Below are 19,618 nucleotides of genomic sequence, written 5' to 3' on the forward strand. Positions count from 1 at the left end.
ATGCACATTGAAAATGATGAAGAATTCATACATGTGTGTATTATATAAATATCAACGTATATTAGTTTGCCAGGTAGCATACAGTTAGAAGGGAATGCAATCATATCCCTATTTGCAGTTAGTATGAACTAGTAAGAGTGAAGTCTCTTCTTTGAGTCTGGCAATATTTATCCCATTAGGAAAAGCTCAGGTCATTTCATACAATAGGTGTCCTTCTGAGGAATGCACCAGCGTAGTGGTGGGAATAACAAAGCCACTTCCCCTTCCTACCCCAGATGTTTGCACTGCTGGGGCTCCCACCACCTGCTGCCTGGATTGAAAACGTCTGCAGGGGTGCAAGAATGAAGAATTTCTTCCAGAAATGCTTAACAAGCAGAGAAAATAACAAGTCATGACACTTAAACAAGCCAAGCCAGCTTGTATTCACCCCTCCACATACAAACACTATGATTTAAACTTCTAGCACTCTAGAAGGCTGCAGTCTGAGACCAATAAACTCTGCTTATATGATGGGACCCAAAGATAGAAATTCTAGTTAAATTTTGAGAAGTTTTATTCACATCTGGCAGCTCAAGGCAAAGCATTCCTTTTAAATCAGGCTACTTCATTGAAGCACAATTGATCACTCCTGCAAACAGCACACAGGCAGGTTCACAGATGGATGATAGCTGCTTCTAAATAATGAGATACTTTTTGTTGTTGTTGTTTCATTCCATAAGTCGAATTTGCTCTTGTCTTGGAGTCTGTCCTAAATCAAATTGCTAGGCCCAGTGACAGTAGAACCATTGAGTCTAAAACTTATGTGTTAACTTACCAAGATACCATTGATTCAGACTCACTTCAGTTGAGAGGAACAATTGGATTTGGGCATCAAGGCTAAGGTTACATTTTAAATCTTTTGTTTGCAAGCACAAAGGCTAGAGACTGAATTGTAGAAAGGTGGGAATGAACTGAGATGTGTAAGGGGACTTTTCCTCAAATGTTTCAGCATTCAGCATGATGACCAGCTTCTACATAACTAGAGTAATATAATGGCACCTGTTCCATGCTTTTGATGGCAATATTTTAACAGGCAGTTTAAAAAATTTAAAACCCTTTGGATTCTTTTATCAGAGTTCAGACTAAAGGGCTTCACTTTTCTTTTGAAATGTATGCATGTGTTTCTGAGCTATTCTATCTGTACAGTAAGAAAAAAAAACATTTTTCACAGCAGGGACATGATATCTGTGACTTCAGACATTTTATTAATTGGCAATGAGATCTCATAAGTGTTTCAGTCAGAGGAATGATAGTCACTTCATTATTAATTTTAGTTAGAGAAGCATGCAAACCCAAATATGTCTATCACTTGGAAAAGTTAGCTTGTTAACTTATGGCAACCCCAGAAAATCCATAGGGTATTCTGAGGTAAGGAACACTCTGAGGTGGTTTGCCAGTTCCTTCTCTATAATATAGCCTAGAAAATCTGGTATTCATTGGAGATTTGCCTTCCAAGTATTAACCAGGACTGATGCTACTTGGTTTCCAAGTTTCCAAGATTACATCATAACTAAAATCTTCAGGGTACTTAGACCCTACATTTTCAACTACTATTCATATAATAAGTCAGCATGGACAGTGACTATTTCAAGGAGAGGATCTTTAAAAATAACTTTTTTCTGAGTTCTTGTCGCAATAGCAGTGGCAGTGTATTTGTATATTTAAAAATGCCTGTAAAATGTGGAAATAATAACAAAACTATTAAACTGAAAATATCCCATTGCATCCCAATGATGACACTGGCCATCATTGCAAAACTTGCCCATTTGCAGTCTCTCTCATTGGTAGTTTGAGTTGGAGGGAAGAACTTATCAATACAATATTTGTTACAATTATTATAATGCCTTTTAAAAATGGATATATATCCAGGTGATCTGATGCTTTGAGTCTGCCTGGTGTCCCTTTTTAATGTTTTCTGATACTAGAAGAGGAACCTGTAAACAAATCAAGGAGGTTGCACTGAGCTAATATGTGTGATGTAATGGTCTGAGTGTTTGCCTATGTCTCTGGCGACTAGGGTTCAAATCCCTACTCAATCATAGAAACCTATTGGGTGTCCTTAGGCAAGTCACTCTTTCAGCCACAGAGAAAGGCAAATGCAAGCCTTCTCTGAAAAAACTTGACAGGAAAACCCTGTGATTGCTTGCCTTGTAGTCTCCATAAGCCAGAAACAACTTGTAGGAAAACAGAACTCCCAAGAATGGATCTGGAATTCTATTGCTTTACAAATCTTGAATATTAATAATAAATTCAATAGACCTGAATATTTTTTACCATCATGTTTTCTTGTAAGCAACTGGACCTTCATTCAGGGTGAATACATGCCCTATGTTCTTTGTTGTTATTACAAAGGAACAGAAATGACCAAGCTGTTCAGGCATTCTGCTTTTGGGTATAATGAACATATGAAGAGGGGGTGAGGATAAGCATGTTTACTCTTTCTCTTATCCTATTATCTTTTTCACTTTCCAGGAAGATTTCTGCAAATGGAGGGGGTATGTTAATAGAAATAGCAACAAGGGTGACTGTGTGTTGAGGGTGGGGCCATTCTCATTCTTGTTCTCCTCTTCAGATGTTCATCATACCCTATGACAGATTGGAATGCAACCTATGGCTTGCAAAATTCTATACAGTCTTAGTAGTTAAGGAATGGCATAGATATTGAAAAAGAAGAAAAAGAAAAAGAAAAGAGGATTAGAATGTGAAGCTAATAAGCACAAAACACTCATGCTATTGTAAGCTGGATACCAGGTTGGGATATATTCATCTATATTCTAAGCAGCTGTGGAATGTTAGATTTATACTATTCTCATTATGTTTTTGCTTGCATTTATAACTAGCTTTACTTTGATAGTGTGGGTAAACAGCAGTAACAGTGCCAGCCTTAGAAAAACGCCAGATAGATGGATAGATAGGGGATAGATAGATAATAGTGTGCTATGACAGTTGAAAACACATTGGGATTGAGAAACGATCAGGGCAGAGTTGTTCACAATGGAAGTTCTGCCATTTCCTCATAAAGGATAGCAATGTCTATCCTAGGATCAAAAAGAACCACTGCAGAAATATAATCCATTTTCAAAGGGGCAGCCATATCTATGTTGCATTAAATAACAACAATGTAAGTGTCATACTATGGCAGGACATATTTATTACAGCATGCAAGCAGTTGTAGATCATAGCTCCAATGCCAGTGGAGCAGTGAATCAAGCTGGGATTTTGGTCCAAACTTTAAAGGCGATATTGAAGATGTGGATTTCGATTTCCCCTCTCACCTGTAGATTCAGTACCTTGGTTAGCTCCTTAAAATTTGATGAATAACTGGTTCAGATTCAATCACCATCATCTCTTCAGATGGCACCAATGTAATATTCAGCTTCAGATATATGTTCAGCAACTGTAAACATTAGCAGTGGCAATGCTGTGGTATTGATAAAATGTTTCTGTAATGGCCACTGAATTTAAATTCACTTTCAAAGCACCATGTATAGCTTACTTTAAGGCAAGTGGAAGTAGGTAGATCAAGGTATATTACATTTGTTTGTCTTCATGGGGCTCCATTTTTCTTTGTTCTCTCTTTGCACTTAGAATAATTCTGGCAACTGACAATGGATGGATATGGAAGGCTCACTGGGTGGAAAGAAGTCAAAAACATAACCCTGTTTGAAATATCAGTATGCAAAGTGATTTTGTAGCACCTTTGAGAATACCTGAGAGAAAGAAATAGTAGTATGTGCTTTCATAGATTAAAATGCCTTTGCACACTGGGTGCAAAAAAAAAGGAAAAAAAGAAGGAAAACTCATTGTCTTTGGCCATCCTCACTCTCCTAATCTATTACCATTTTTTCTTCCTTTAGAAATCAACGGGACCCAGATATGCCCCATATCTCTGATGACTTTTCAAGAACCATCTTCAGATCTTCAAAACGTTCCCCGCCTTCGTTATCTGCGCCTAGATGGCAACCATTTGAAGCCACCGATCCCCTTGGACCTGATGATGTGTTTCCGACTCTTGCAATCTGTCGTATTCTAAGCCTCGCAGCAGTTGCCACTCTTTGGGAGCTTGACTTTGTGCAGTGACTTGATTCCAGTCTATGTTAGACATGGGGAAATATAGCTTATCATCTCTACCCTGACCTTGCCTCCCCAGTGCCTTCTCTTTGCTACTCCATTCTGCTGCTTCTTTTTCTGTCTGCAGGAAGCTGTGTTCTCGGTGTAACTCTTATTTTATGTAGCATCTTATTGAGAGTCTGCTCTGCTAGGAGTGTTGCACAGATTCTTCTTTGATATCCACAACATTTACACAACTGTAATACTGGAATCCTCCACACCAGGTGGAAATTACATCATATTCCAGGTATTGCTGAATTACAACTCCAGCAGCCCTAGCTGGTTTAGCCAATGGTGAAGAATATTAGGAACTGCAGTTCAACAGCATTTGAATGAGAAAATGAGTACAATCCCTGTGCTATACTGTCCCTTACTTTTATCAAATATATATAGAAGAGAACATACGAATCTGCATCTAGCATCTAGCATGTGTATTCCCATCTTGCTGCCTAGAACTTCAAATAGTCATTGGCCTCACAACAATATCAGCATTGTAAATGGTACCTCCATCATAACTGTCAGAAAGATGAATGTACCAAAGCACATTTAAATGGTTTCTTTGTTAAGCACTATTTGTCTAAACATAAAGTTGAGCTAAGAAGAAAGAAATAATTGAATGCATGGCAGTCATAAATGTAGATAGTAAGAATTCTGTTCTGTTGCAGATAGGGATGGATACACAAACTACAGAGCAGATTGTAAACTGTTGAACATTGTGGGTGCAAAGAATAGTGTCTGAACAACCTACGGTTTTTGTTCTTTGAGGTGGTAGAGGTTGTATACAACAACATCCTTTAGGAAAATTCTAAACAAAGGAAAAGTGACTACCAGCTCTTGTTATGAGCCACTGTTTCACAAGATAATCATTGCTGGTGCCATCCTTAACAATTTAATACTGACTGACATCCTGTCCATGACATTCAAAAGTGTAACTCAGTTATGCCTCAGTATTTTTTTATCATTGTACCTTCCTCACACAATGCCCAACAGCTGTGCTAGACTTACCTTCCTTCTGTTGGTTTTAATGGCTGGTAAGAAAAATAAGTACTTGTCAAGCTTCTGAGCATAGACAGATGCCAGATGACAAAGCCATCTTTTGAGATTTCCTCTTGTTCCTTCTCAGATCCTGAGGAATTATGTCCCCGTTGTGTGTCTGGTTCGAAGCTCAGTTAATCACTTCTCTGGTGCACGTTGCTCTTGACCAGTCACTTAATGGCCATGGAGAGGGGTCCATAAAAGGAACAACATATTGTCATGCTGCATGAGCAGAATTTTATGTTAATCCAATAGGGGGTCTTGGCATCTGGTTTCAATTGGTTGGTGTGATTTAATTGCAATGGCAGAGAGAAATTGCCACAGAGTAACACAGCTGTAAAAGACAGTTTTGTTGTCTTGGTGACTTTCAGAGATAGGTTCATGTTTTGTTTTGTTTTGTTTTGTTTCTGCATGATGTGCCCCATTATGAACTTTCTGATGCAATCTGTTTCTCATCAGAGGTCTTGATGCTGTACCATATTTCTTTGCATGAAAGTTGATGTGTGACACAAAAGATAATAACCTTAAAACATTGTACCTAGTGATGTCGATCCAGATGTTATAAACTAAACTTTTCCTTCATTATTCAGAACATGCCCCCTCCTTTATAACTACTCAAGGTAAAGTCTGTTTTCCCCCTTCCTTATAATATAGCTCAAAATACAGTCTGAGGAAAGTCATTGAAATGTACATAAGTATTGAGTGGATATTAGCAGAGTCTCCATATGGCTTAAGAGTGCAAACCCCTCCATAATTGGGCAGCAGTCACTTGAATTGATGGAATATGTGCTTTGTTTTCCCCTATGCTGTGGATTGTGTGCTTCAAGCACACAACAATCAGCACAGAAGTAAAGATATTTAATTACAAGAAAACCACCAACTAAATTGAATTGTGGTGTGTGTGTGTGTGTGTGTGTGTGTGTGTGTGTGTGTGTGGTGTGGTGGGGTAGGATTTTCTTAATTTCTCCAGTTTCTAGATACATTTTCCTTCCACCTTAGTAGCAGCTGAAAGGGACTTAGCAACTGCTTGGGGTTGTGTGTGTGATTTTGGACAGGTCCAATCAGCTGTAACACAGCCTCTTGCCATAAGACATACAAAGGCACAAAGAACATGGGTGCTGCATATTCCATGATTCTTTTATAGCATTATTTTCCACTTTGGAATACAACAAATGGCTTTGAGGTTTAGGAATGGATATTTAGAACTATCAGCTAGAGAGCTCTCAGTCCCCACTAAACTACAAACCACAGAATCCCAAAGGATTTTTTCCAAGGCAATTGAAGTGAAATCATAGTACAATAAAAGTGTAGTGTGATAAGGATAGATGTAAACATATTTAATTTAGTCCTCATTTCACTTTGCATCCAGCCTATGAGACAAATGTTTATTCTTTCTATTTTATGGTGAAAGAATCGAGGCCAATAAATATGGGCTTACCCAAGGCAACAGTACAAACATTTGAATTTAAAATGCTTGGGTCCAGTATTGTACTCGAAAAAACTCTACTCATAAATTGAAAGTTAAATGCTGTCCTCTTTACAGTCATACTGTCCAGGACAGTTGACAAAATCGACAAGTGATTGCTCATGCATTTTCAATGTTGAAATGTTAAATGAAGATTAGGAAAATATTTAGATGGTGTTGCTACAAGTCAGAATTGACTTGAAGGCACAAAACAAAGTAATCTATCTTATCTTTTTAGATCCACGTCCATTAAGAGTACATGACTTTAAAATCATAATCATGATAATCATTGGAGATTAAGATATCCATTCAGTAAATGTTACAATCCCCAGATAACTTTTTCCCAGGGACGAAATTAAATAATTCATTTAAAATGCCCATCAAGTTAGCAGAATCAAAGCCTTTCAGTTCCTGTTCCATTATCAGGACGGAGGCCACTAGGAGGTGCTAGAGAGAGAAGGATAATCCATTTTATGGGAGTGGAGGATGGGTTGAAGGAGGAAAACCTTTTCCCCCAGTTTTCCTATTATTCCCCCTACCCATGTCTCCGTTGTGGGAATAACCCTCGTTTATAACATGGAAAGTGGGGAGGAGGAATAACAATTGAAAATGGGGGGGTTGGTTTTCCTCCTTCAGTTCCCTCCTGTAAAATGGACTATCCTTCTCTCTCTAATGCCTCCTTGTGGCCCCCGCCCAGATAATGGAATGGAACAGTACCAGCCTTTCCTATTCTGATTTGCATAAATCACCTTCAATGTACAGTCTGGTTCCCTTTTGGTACAATCTAATCACATGATATTTACTCAATCAAATTTGCATAACTCACTTCCATGAGTCAAGCCTCAAGATTTGCTCTGCCTCAGCAACCTGTGTCCTTGCTGTATGTTATAAAATGATTTTTAAGTCAAGTCAGGATATTTTGTTTATCATCATGGAGATGAATAAAACTAAGTTTACTCTGGATTTCATAAAAGAAACTGGGATCTAAATCCATATGTAATTTTCACATTTGTAGCCTACTCTTTATATTTGTTTTCATATTTCAACCCATGCTTACAAGAACGTCCGCTGACTCAGAAATAGGTGAGGATTTCACGCCCTGGTTTTTCAGCATGGCTCTGTGTGTATTGTTTTTTTTTCAATACCCCTGAGTTGTGGCACAACAGTGTTTTAGAGTCCTTTGAATGGCAGAGACCTATGAGATCATTTTAATTTTTGCTTTACAAATATACAAGGAGCTCATAATATAAGCAGGTAGATATCTCCTAATGCAGGCAGTAAATGTACTTATCCATGCATCTGATCCCACAGAGCAAACTTCTACACCTTGAAGAGTTTCACTTCAACCAAGTGTATCCACAGTGCAGAATTATTGCATCACTTTAAATGCCATTGCTCCATCCTACAGAATCCTGGGATTTGTAGTTTTGCCAGGTGTCAATACTCTCACAAAGAAGGCTTGCAAAACTGCAAATTCTAAGGTACATTAGAATAGAATAATAACACTTATAGTACTTTCAAACTGCTATAATTTTGCACTATTGATACACCCCAGATCATAGCTCCAAAGTCTTCTTCTATTTTCCTGCTCCACACATCTCTCTCGGAATTCATATGACAAAACCATATTCAAACAGTTTTGTTAACATCACATAGATATGGTCACCTTCCCAAACTTTGATGAACATATTCTCTTCCAAAGGTTATACAAATCATCTGGATGAAACACAGTAATTATAGATATTTTGCTCAAGTTCCTAACCACTTAAGGATGTTTATATTATATTAATCAAAATGATCAAACTGCTAACGATATGCTGTCTCTCCCAGGTGAAGGGCAAAATATCAATAGAAGTTGCTTTGATCTTATCTGTTCTTCTTTTCTTGAAAAAGCAAACAAGAGGGTACATATTAGAAATGTCTTTCATTGAAAGATTCATGCTATCTCTCCCTTCTTCTCTCTATTCCCCTTGCTTTTACCCTTCCTACTTTACTGTTTCTTTATTGTCTTGACTTGAAATTTCATAAGTATCCTTCTCAAAATTTTCCATATTTTCCCTTTTTATCTCCTGTTTCAAGTTCTACCAAACCAATATGGAAGCATACTGTGGAGCTCTGTAGTAAACACAAATTCAGCACACAGTCTTCCAGCTTGTATTTCCAATTTCTGCCCATTTCCAACCAATTGCTTGGCTGTACCCTTAAATCAAAACCCTTGCACATCAATAGGGGATGCTGGATTTTGCCCCTTGTGACCAAACAACCTCAGTCCACAGGACATATTTCACGACAAAACTCAGCATATCCCACTGGTACCCATGTTGGGGTTGGGCATGCTTGGGATCACTTATTTTAACAGTAATGCAGGCATGAAACTTGCTTTTAATTTAATCTGTCTATCTGACAAGCCTTATCTGGCATTCTGTTACACCAGTGTAAATTAGCATAATGCCATTAATATTTGTTGAATTACTCGGGATTTATGCTTGTAACACTTGGAATATGGTTTGCTGATTTCTGTTTATAGCATAATAAAATATGTTCTGTATGTTTCAGTTTAATTTACTTAAAACATGTGAATACACACCAGTACCACCCAAAATATATCCCCCTCGATGGATTGTCACCTTGCCGTAGTGAGGGGGCTTGCGTGTTCCTATGAACCTGCGGGCACAACCCCCTGGAGTCATGCACTCCCAGGAGTGGCCACAGGGGAGGATCCAGACCAAGAATAATCTGAAGACCCTAAGACCTCAATGGCGGAGCAGGCGGAGGATAACATGGTACATGTTACAATGGCTGTGAAGGAGGAAGAAGGCTGCAACAGACTGAGAAGCCACTCTAGTTGTGTTAATCACACCACTGCTGGGACCTCAATCTGTGAAGACTGTATGTTGACCGGCCATGCACCGACCTCCACACATTTTTAAAAAATCACACACAGGCATCTTCCAAGAAATAGAGGACCATCATCCCTGAACTACGAGGGATCGCCTAAGTAAGTACCCAAAATATATACTTTGTTCTATTTTACTTCCTTACAAGACCCAAGCAGACAATAATATTAATTTTACCCCATAGAACAGTGGTTCTCAACCTATGGGTCCCCAAGTGTTTAGCTCTACAACTCCCAGAAATCTTAGCCAGTTTACCAGCTGTTAGGATTTCTGGGAGTTGAAGGTCAAAACATCTGGGGGACCACAGGTTGAGAACAACTGCCATAGAAAGTTTCACAGTAAAATCTTTTAGATGCTTTTCTGCAGATCAAAAATACACAAAACCCCATCCAGACAGGTCAAAATGCTGCCTAGTCCAGCTGATACTGGGTGGACACAGCTGGACATGGCCAAGCCTCCATGCCCCCTTCCCCATTTTGCCTCCCCCCCCCCAAATCCATAGAAAGCATCCTTACCATTCCCAAAAACACTCCAGAGATTAAAAGTATTGGACAAATGCTGAGGAAAACTCTTGTAACTGTCTTTCCACCATTACTTCCCAATTTTTCAGCCAGGCAATGAATAAGGGCACACACTCTTTCTGCTATTAAAGCAGATATTTAGGCAGTGGAATGTCTACCTATAACTTTATTTCCATGCAAAATACAAAAGAGGGCAGGGCTTTACTAAAACTGTAACCTCACAACCTTTCAATTACGGCATTTTTTTCCTAACACTTTATTTCCTGAAGTAGGTACTGGAATGTTTAGTCAAAATGATCAATTTAAAGCAAAACTCAACAGCTTCCTGAGTTCTGACTGCATTTATTGATGAAGATTTGTTTTACTTCCCCAATTCCTCTCCCACTAGCAGATGTAGTGAATGACAGATTTGTAATACTCATTTACAATGGGTTCAGTTCATTGAGATTCCATTTTGAATGAACAGAACACATTTCATGACCTTATTTGGAAACATGGAAATGGGTTAATAATATGACACCACGCTATGTACCCTCGTCAGTTATAGGAATTTGAGTCTTTTTGATAGACTCAAGAGAGGTGAGAATTTTTGCCATTTGTTTTCATCAAAATTTATCAAAATTCACAATTTTCACCATGTTTGGGGTGGGAGAAAAGCTGAAGCTGACAGACTGGTGGAGTCACAACCAGGACTTTTGAATGCTTAAAAATACTGGCTTTGAGTGTTTAAAATTCTGTATTTTCAACCATATTAGTGCTGTATTATGGTTGTCACTTTTCCTCCTAATTTTTAACAACTTGAAGTCAGGCAGATTCAATATGATCATTTCCATACTGGAAATAAATACACCTATTGAAGGTGTTCACCTCAAAAGAAAGAAAATTTTGATTCAGCTTGTTTTTGCGGAATTTGCCCAAATCTGGAATATCATAGAGACCTGAAGAGTAAGGAAGCTCAGATATGGCAAATAGTGGGACTGACGGATGTATCTGTTTCTGCTGTGGACAGCAAGGGCACTTGTTCTATTTGTGGCATGCTTCCATATATTGCCAGGTGCTGCTGCCACATTTTGCATTTCCTGATTTGGAAATTATAGTTTTTAGTAATTCATAATGCTCAAATCTACATCACACAGGGAATCATCATGTTTGTGTTTGGTTCAAAGCAGGGACAACTGGGGACATTTTAGTGACACCATCAAGACAGCCAGCCACTCAAGTAATTGGGAACAATAGATTGGAAAGAGATGGTTAGTAGACTCAAATAGTGTGTTGGGGAAAAATGAAATCAGAGGAAAAAACCCATTATACTACCAAATAGTCAGAAAGCAACAGGGTCCTGTTGGATCCAGAATTGGGTTCTAAATAAACCAGGCTATTTTTTAAGTGGAAAGATGTGGTAGCTAGCTAGCTGGATGCATGGATAGATGAATAGGTGGATGGATACTCTGATTGAGCTGGGCTGTAGCACAGCTGGTAAATCACTAGCAGTAATAAGATCTACCAACTGAAAGGTGGCCAGTTCAAAGCCCGGTCGAGGTGAGCGCTCAACTTCAAGCCTAGCTCACGGTTTACCTAAGCAGTTCGAAAACAGCTTATAAGCATTTGCTGAAAGTATACAATCTCAAGGATAAGAAGACGACAGCGGGGAAGTATAATTAAAACAAGAAAGTATGGACTGGAAATGGACTATAGGGCTATCAAAGTAAGAAGGAAGTCAAAAACTTTTTCTCTCTCTTCTTCTTCTTTTTTTCTCCCCTAGATATACATATATTATTCAAAAAAAAATTGCCATTCTCTTCCACGTTTTTTTCCTTCTCACTTTCCTACTTTCTATTAAAACAAATGTTCTCACTCTTTCGATGTTAATTTATTCTACTTTACAAGATTCAAAGCTCAATCAAAAAAAATTTAAAGAAAAGAAAACAGCTTATAAGTTGTAAGTAGAGAAATTAGGTACCGCAAATTGCAGAGGAGGTATTTTATGACACCATAAAATAACAAGACCAGAGTGCGATGACCGAGAGGAAGGTGGAAGGAGGAAGTCCTGATGGCTCTTCGTCATAGAGAATGAAGCAACAGCACCCACTGTGACTGAATCTGAGTGCAACCTCAACCTCCAAAGCACTATAAAACTGGAGTTCAAGACTACATACCTCCTTCTGTTTGTCTTATTCTGTTCTGTCCTGAATGTTTGCCATGTATGTGTACTGTGATCTGCTCTGAGTCCCCTTGGGGAGATAGGGCGGAATATTAATAATAATAATAATAATAATAATAATAATAATAATAATAATAATAATGCTGTTCATATTTAAAGTTATTTCCAAACTCTTCTGATTTCTAATATCAGCATTACACTGAAACCTGAATCCATCACTGTTCTGAATTTTCCCAGTGATAGTCCATTAGGATTGCAAATGCACTGCTTTATATTTTCCCTCTTATTTATCTCCTCCCCTCTTCCCCTTCTTGAATGTCACACTGAAGCCTGGCCCTTTAATGGCTCTTAATAAAAGGAGATGCCCTGTTCTCTCTGTGTGCTGTTGCTTCTGCTTCAGTAAAAGAAAAGTATTTGGGACCAACTCCAGGATGTGAGAGAAACACAGAGTTTGTCAGCTTTCCACTAAACTTAAGATAAATTTTATTTCACCACCAACTTGAGGGATTTAATATTCATCACAGGTGAGGTAGCCAGGTGTCCTACTTTACATATGTCTAAGACATTTTCACTTTAAAGACCCATGCCTGGATAGAGCAGATGGCTTGCAGTCACCCATCAAGAATTATCACTTGAATGGAGTTAGACTTGGCTGCCAGACCACAGCCTTCGCAGCTAGGATGAACTATATTTCATTTCTGTAATTTTTTTTGATGGGATCATGTATGACGTGTTACATTTATATAATCTTATGTGTCATGGAGCCAGATCCCAGGGCTGAATTTCCAAGCCCTGAATCTGACTTCATAACATAAAACAACCCTGCAAGCACCTGGCGGGAGGAGATAAAATGAGCCTGGGAACTCAGAGTTGAAAGTATAAACAATTATAATTGCTGTAGTGTGTGGGAATAGAAATCATGGTAGAAATGTGATCCCGAAGGTGGGGTTTGATGATGATATTTGCGTGTGATATTACGTTGCATCAGAAGTGATAAAATTAGATGTATGTAAACATTAGGTCATTCTCGACTTTTCCAAAGTCATGTATTCTTCAATAAAGATTGAATTTGAGAGCAGCTATCATTGATCTGCGTTCAGACTGGTCCTTTGAAGTGAGCCTGACATTAAAGTCGAGAATCCATTTCTCACCCTCCTGCGGAATTCGCAGTGAAGTGATAATGAGTGAAGAAGGAGATCAAAGCCCAAATGGGGCAGAGAGGCCTTTGCAAGGGGCCCGGCCGAAGAGAGAAGAAACGCTGCAAGCCATAGCTTCCTCTACGGGGTACCCCAGGCCGAACGGCGTGACCCAGAGAATTCCCAGGGGAGGAAGAGGCGTCTCTGCGGCTGCAGAAACCAGTTGGGGATCTGGAGGAAGTATGCCGGAGACCGTGGCCCTGCGGTTATCCATCCTGGAAACTAATTTATCCAGGCTGTCGGAAACCGTGGGGAGATTGGTGCCATTATTGGAAGAGAATCTCCAAAAGGAGCCCAGCCGATATGGCGCCGAGAGAGAACCAAGTAAAGAAGGAGATTGGAGCCAGAGGGGCCAGCGAGCGTCAACGCAGAGTCCCGTGGCGGCAAGGGACGAGGGAGATGAGGAATACTGGCGGGAGCTGGAGTTCCGGGACAGAATGGCGCGAGAAGTGGAGCGTCAGCGAGCCCTGGGAACTCTGAGGCCGCCATCTCCAACAGAGCTCCCAACCCCCCGAATGGGCGTCGGGGTGGAAAGGCCACTGGGGCCAGGGATCGGGTCCAGTGGATTAGCAGACGAAGGCGGAGAGGAGCGGGGGATCCAGGAAGAGGAGGAGGATGTGCCGTACGACGAGGAAAGGCGAGATGAGGGGGCTACAGCAAGGCCAGTATGCGGATGGGCGGAAGAGCCGACAGCGGCGGCAGACTTTCGGGAGCCGCGCAGAATGACCACCGGAGTGGGGCGCGGCGTGTTCCAAGGAGCCGCCCGAGGAAACCTGATGCAACCCTTCCCCATGCCTCCCAGACAGCATCAACGGGCTGCAGAATGGATGCCTAGAAGGGAAGATCTCAAACTAGAATACGGAGGGGAATCAGATGAACTGAACTTTTTTCTAATTAGCATCAGAGGATACATGGAAGACAATGCACACACATTCCCCTCCGAGGCAAGCAGGGTTCGAGCCATCGGCAACACACTAAAGCGAGGAGCAGCCAGCTGGTATGTGCAGCTTCATGCCAGACGCGACCCATGCCTGAGGTCAGTGCCCCGCTTCCTCGCCGCACTGGAGAACCGGTTCAGAGACCGGCTAGAGCAATTGAGGGCTCGAGACCAGCTGAAAGGAATAAAGCAGAGGGACAAAACAGTGCCCGAGTACGCAGAGGAATTCCTTCACCTCGCGGAAAGGGTACCAGAATGGTCTGAAGTGACCAAAGTGGAGTTATTTAAAGAGGGACTGCGCCCCGAGATCTTCAGCTGGGCAGCGCACAGAGACGACCCCGAAACGCTCCAGGGATGGATTCAACTAGCGGGGCGCGTCGAATCCACCCTGGCCCAAGTAAAGCGCTTCAGGAGCGGCAGCGGCCAGCAAAGACCGGTGGCGAGGGGTCGAGGAGAAACGAGGAAGCAGGAAAGACCCGGAGGGAGGCCGGGGATTCCCTCCAGAGGAGACGACAACAAACCTAAACCGGGATGCTTTGTATGTGGGAAGACGGGCCATCGAGCAGCAGAATGCTGGGCCCGGAAGGGGGAGCCGCCAAAAGCCCCAAAGCCCAAGCCAGCTACCGGGAGGCGCGCGGAAGAGGAGGTGCAGGCCCCAGAATCTTCAGAAAAACTGGTGAGTCGGGACAACTGCATGATAGTAGTGCCAATCTGCCTCTCAGGGCTAGAAAATCGGGCCACCTGCAAGGCATTTGTGGATTGTGGGTGTTCTAGAAATATTATAACCCCGGAGTTAGCAGGAGCGCTGAAATGCCAGCAGATGGCGCTTGACTCCCCAATTGCATTTTCGCAGCTAGATGGATCAGTCGCTGCTGGGGAAGTATCTACAAAGGAAATACGAGGAATCCCATGTAAAATAGGCAAATGGGAAGGAAGAATATCCTTTGTGATAGCCCCTATTGCCACATACCACGTAATATTAGGGATACCATGGCTCGAACAGGCAAATACTGAAGTAGATTGGAGAGGAAAAAGCCTAGCATTCAAAGAACAGCAGATGCAATGGGAGATAAGCAAAATTGCAGAAGAGGAGGACGAGGAAGATGAAGCAGGGGAAATAGACCCACAGCTATTGCCACCTGAATACAGGGACTTTGTGGATGTTTTCAATCAGAAAGAGGCCAGTAAATTGCCTCCCAAAAGGAATATAGAAGTAGAAATTGAAATAACCCCAGGAGCAAACTTACCCAAACCAAAAGTGTATCCCATGTCTGTGCAGGAGAAGGAGGAATTGAGGAAATACATTGATAAAAACCTGGCGCGAGGCTTCATTAAGCCATCCAATTCTCCTCTCGGGGCCCCAGTGTTATTTAGGAGAAAGAAAGACAACTCCCTAAGATTGTGCATTGATTATCGAAATTTAAACGCAATTACTAAGGACAATAAATACCCTATGCCCTTAGTCAAGGATTTAATTACCGTATTGAAGAAAGGGAGCATATTTACTAAACTGGATTTAATTGAAGCGTATCATAAATTAAGGATCAAACCGGAGGATACTTGGAAAACTGCATTTTCCTGCGCATTCGGCCATTTTGAATACGAAATTTTGCCTTTCGGGTTAAAAAACGGAGGCGGCTGCTTTATGCAGCTTATAAATGAAATACTACACCCGTTATTGTACAGAGGGGTATTCATATTTCTTGATGATATCTTGATTGTAACTGAAGATAAGGAAAAGCACGTAAAATTGGTCCGGGAAGTTTTGCAGAGACTAAGAGAAGCAAAGCTGTACGCAAAACTGTCCAAATGTGAATTCAATAAAACTCAAATTGACTTTCTGGGGTATCGGATATCTCCAGAAGGGTTAGCTATGGATCCAGCTAAAGTAGCAGATGTGAAAGAATGGGGAGTGCCTCAAACAAGGAGGCAATTACAATCATTTCTGGGGTTTGCAAATTTTTACAGACCCTTCATAAAAGGTTTCGCGCAAATAACCGCACCCCTTACAGAACTTTTAAAAACAAAAGGGAAAGGGGAGACAGCAAAAGTGAAAGCTCCTGGCGCCAAACTGAGTTGGACGCCAGAATGCCAAAAGGCATTCGAAACCTTAAAAGAATGCTTCACTGAAGGACCCATCCTAAAACACCCCGATATCAGGAGCCCTTTCATAATCCATTGCGATGCCTCAGACTGTGCGTATGGGGCAGTACTATTGCAAAAAGATCAAAATGGGAACTTAAAACCCTGTGGATATTTGTCACGGAAGTTCAGCGAAACTGAAAAAAGTTGGCCAATATGGGAAAAAGAGGCATTAGCCATATTAAAAGCCTTAGAATGCTGGCGACACTTCCTCGAAGGAAGCGGAATCCCATTTGAAATTTGGTCTGACCATAAGAACCTACAATATTTAAAGTCTCCTAGAAAATTGTCCCCCAAACAAATTAGATGGGCGCAATACTTCAGCAGATTCGATTTCCAATTAAAGTTTTTTCAAGGGAAGCAGAACGTCTTGGCAGATGCTCTTTCACGCATGCCTCAACACGAAGGCATAACCACAGCAAAAGAGGGAACAATATTCTCTGACAAACAATGGGGCTTAGCTGTCAGGACAAGAGCACAAACCCAAAAGGAGGACACGGCTTTTGTTGAACTCGGCGGGGAAGAAAACTGGGGAAATGAACTTAAACAGTCTTATGAAGGAGATCAATGGATCGCGTCCAACGCAGAAAAGGGGGAACAGAAGGGGGGATTTTGGTTTGTGAACAAGAAACTGTATATCCCAGCAATATTAAGGATTAAGATTCTGCATCGTTTTCACAACAACCAGAGCGCTGGTCATACAGGAATTACAAAAACAACAAAGGCAATAGTAAAACATTGTTGGTGGCCAGGAATGAGGAAGGACATAAAGAATCATGTTGTTCAATGTGATGATTGTGCCAGAAATAAATCGGGAGGAGGGAAGCCTATGGGATTGTTACAAACAGTAGCGGAACCTACCAGACCTTGGGAATGTGTAGCTATGGACTTTGTGGGAGAACTGCCGGTTAGCAAAGGACATCGTTATATTTGGACAGTATTAGACCTGTTTTCTAAACAGGCTCACTTTATAGCGCTGACGAAACTACCATCGGCTGAGAAACTAGCTGAATTGTACATAAATCATATTTACAAACTACATGGATGTCCCAGTAGAGTAGTCAGTGACAGAGGAGTACAGTTCACAGCAAAATTTTGGGAAAAATTCTTGGAAATGCTAGGAGCAGAAAGGAGTCTAAGTTCTGCTTTTCACCCCATGACAAACGGGGCGGTAGAACGTACTCAGCAAACGCTTGGGCAGTTCCTTCGAATGTACTCTAACTTGAGACAAAATGACTGGTCTAGGTGGTTGGCTTTTGCGGAACTAGCCTTTAATTCAACTATACATTCAGCAACAAATAAAACCCCCTTTGAAGTAGTTTACGGGTATGAAATACAGCCTTTACCCCAGTTGCCAAGGTGGACAGAAAATGAGGAAACAGAGGCAGGGAAGTGGAAAACGCAAATGCTAGAATGTTGGAGTCAAGTGACTGCATCCTTAAAGGAAGCACACAAAAAGTATAAAGCGTTCGCAGACAGAAAGAGGGTGGAAGGCGATAAATTAAATAAAGGAGATCTAGTGTGGTTAAGTACCCAAAACATCAAATTGGGGCTACCTTCAAGAAAACTGGGCCCCAAATATATTGGACCATTCAGAAAACAGGGTGTTATCAGTGAAGTGACTTTCCAGTTGGCATTGCCAAAAAGTTTAGGGAAAATACACCCAGTATTCCATCGCAGCTTACTGAAAAAGTATATGGGGACTTTGGACAAAATGGACACATAGAGTTATTGTTTGATTTGTTTCCGAACTATGATGAAAGAAGAACCGAAGAGGAGGACGAAGAAAACGAGGGCGCCATGTCATGGAGCCAGATCCCAGGGCTGAATTTCCAAGCCCTGAATCTGACTTCATAACATAAAACAACCCTGCAAGCACCTGGCGGGAGGAGATAAAATGAGCCTGGGAACTCAGAGTTGAAAGTATAAACAATTATAATTGCTGTAGTGTGTGGGAATAGAAATCATGGTAGAAATGTGATCCCGAAGGTGGGGTTTGATGATGATATTTGCGTGTGATATTACGTTGCATCAGAAGTGATAAAATTAGATGTATGTAAACATTAGGTCATTCTCGACTTTTCCAAAGTCATGTATTCTTCAATAAAGATTGAATTTGAGAGCAGCTATCATTGATCTGCGTTCAGACTGGTCCTTTGAAGTGAGCCTGACACTTATGTATACAGCATGACACCCTAATCCACAAATTTTATATCTACGGTTTCACTTATCCACACTTCTAATATCCCTTTCCCCCCAGAAGTCTTTGTGGGCATCTCCAGCTCCTCCAGTGCTATTCTTGGAATGTATCCTCTCCAAATACAGGGGTTGCACTGTACCTAGCTATGTAACAGAGGCACTATGAAACTAATTTATCAGTTACGAGTAATTTCAAAACACCAACAAGAGTGCCCAAAGTGCACTAATGTGTAATGAACATCAGGACCAATGTGATGCACATTTAGAATAACTACAGATTTGCTTTGTATAAGTATGTTAATTGTATGTATATTTAGAATGTTTTTATGAATGTTGATGTAAATTAATAATTTTAATCTGATTTATGTGTACTGTATAATTTTTATATGTGTGTTTATTGTAAGTCGCCCTGAGTCCCCTCTCGGGTGAGAAGGGCGGGATATAAATGTTGTAATAAATAAATAATAAAATTTAGTTTGAATATTCAATCTATTAATTAGTGATTATTTTATTATGATCCATTTGGGGTTTTCTTTATTTATTACAGTGACTCTGGGAACCCTTTGGAATTGAAGCATGGATATAAATATGTGTTTTAAAACAGAACTAGGCTGGCTCCTCATTTGTAAAGAAATTCCTGTATTTGGAAACCAGTGCTAATGTTATCATACTAGAGTTACCAACATTTTTACTAATCATATATTTGCATCTTTTAGACAGGGCTGGAGAATCTTGGGCTCTTCAGACATTGACGAACTAATATTCCCACCAAGCCCCATGATTGGCCAGGCTGATTGGAGCTCATGGGAATTTGAATCCGTCAATGCCTGGGAGGTTGCTGTTTCCCAAGGACTGCTCTGAATAATGTCTAATATCTAGAAATACAACAAGGCTCTAACAACCCTTTTATGTGTGT

At 40.7% G+C, this 19,618-nt stretch overlaps 1 protein-coding gene across 1 annotated transcript in view; it reads left to right on the plus strand.

The window, feature by feature from the left end:
• Nucleotides 1-9,197, plus strand: part of prelp (proline and arginine rich end leucine rich repeat protein) — a 34,391-nt gene extending 25,194 nt beyond the window's left edge. The window contains exon 3 of the mRNA XM_008109673.3: nucleotides 3,897-9,197. Within this exon, the coding sequence (XP_008107880.1) occupies nucleotides 3,897-4,072 (176 nt within the window). The 3' untranslated portion in view covers nucleotides 4,073-9,197. The remainder of the gene's footprint in view (nucleotides 1-3,896) is intronic.
• The last annotated feature ends 10,421 nt before the right edge of the window (nucleotides 9,198-19,618 follow it).

The sequence above is a fragment of the Anolis carolinensis genome, chromosome 4 (genome assembly GCF_035594765.1).
Source record: "Anolis carolinensis isolate JA03-04 chromosome 4, rAnoCar3.1.pri, whole genome shotgun sequence".
NCBI lineage: Eukaryota > Metazoa > Chordata > Lepidosauria > Squamata > Dactyloidae > Anolis > Anolis carolinensis.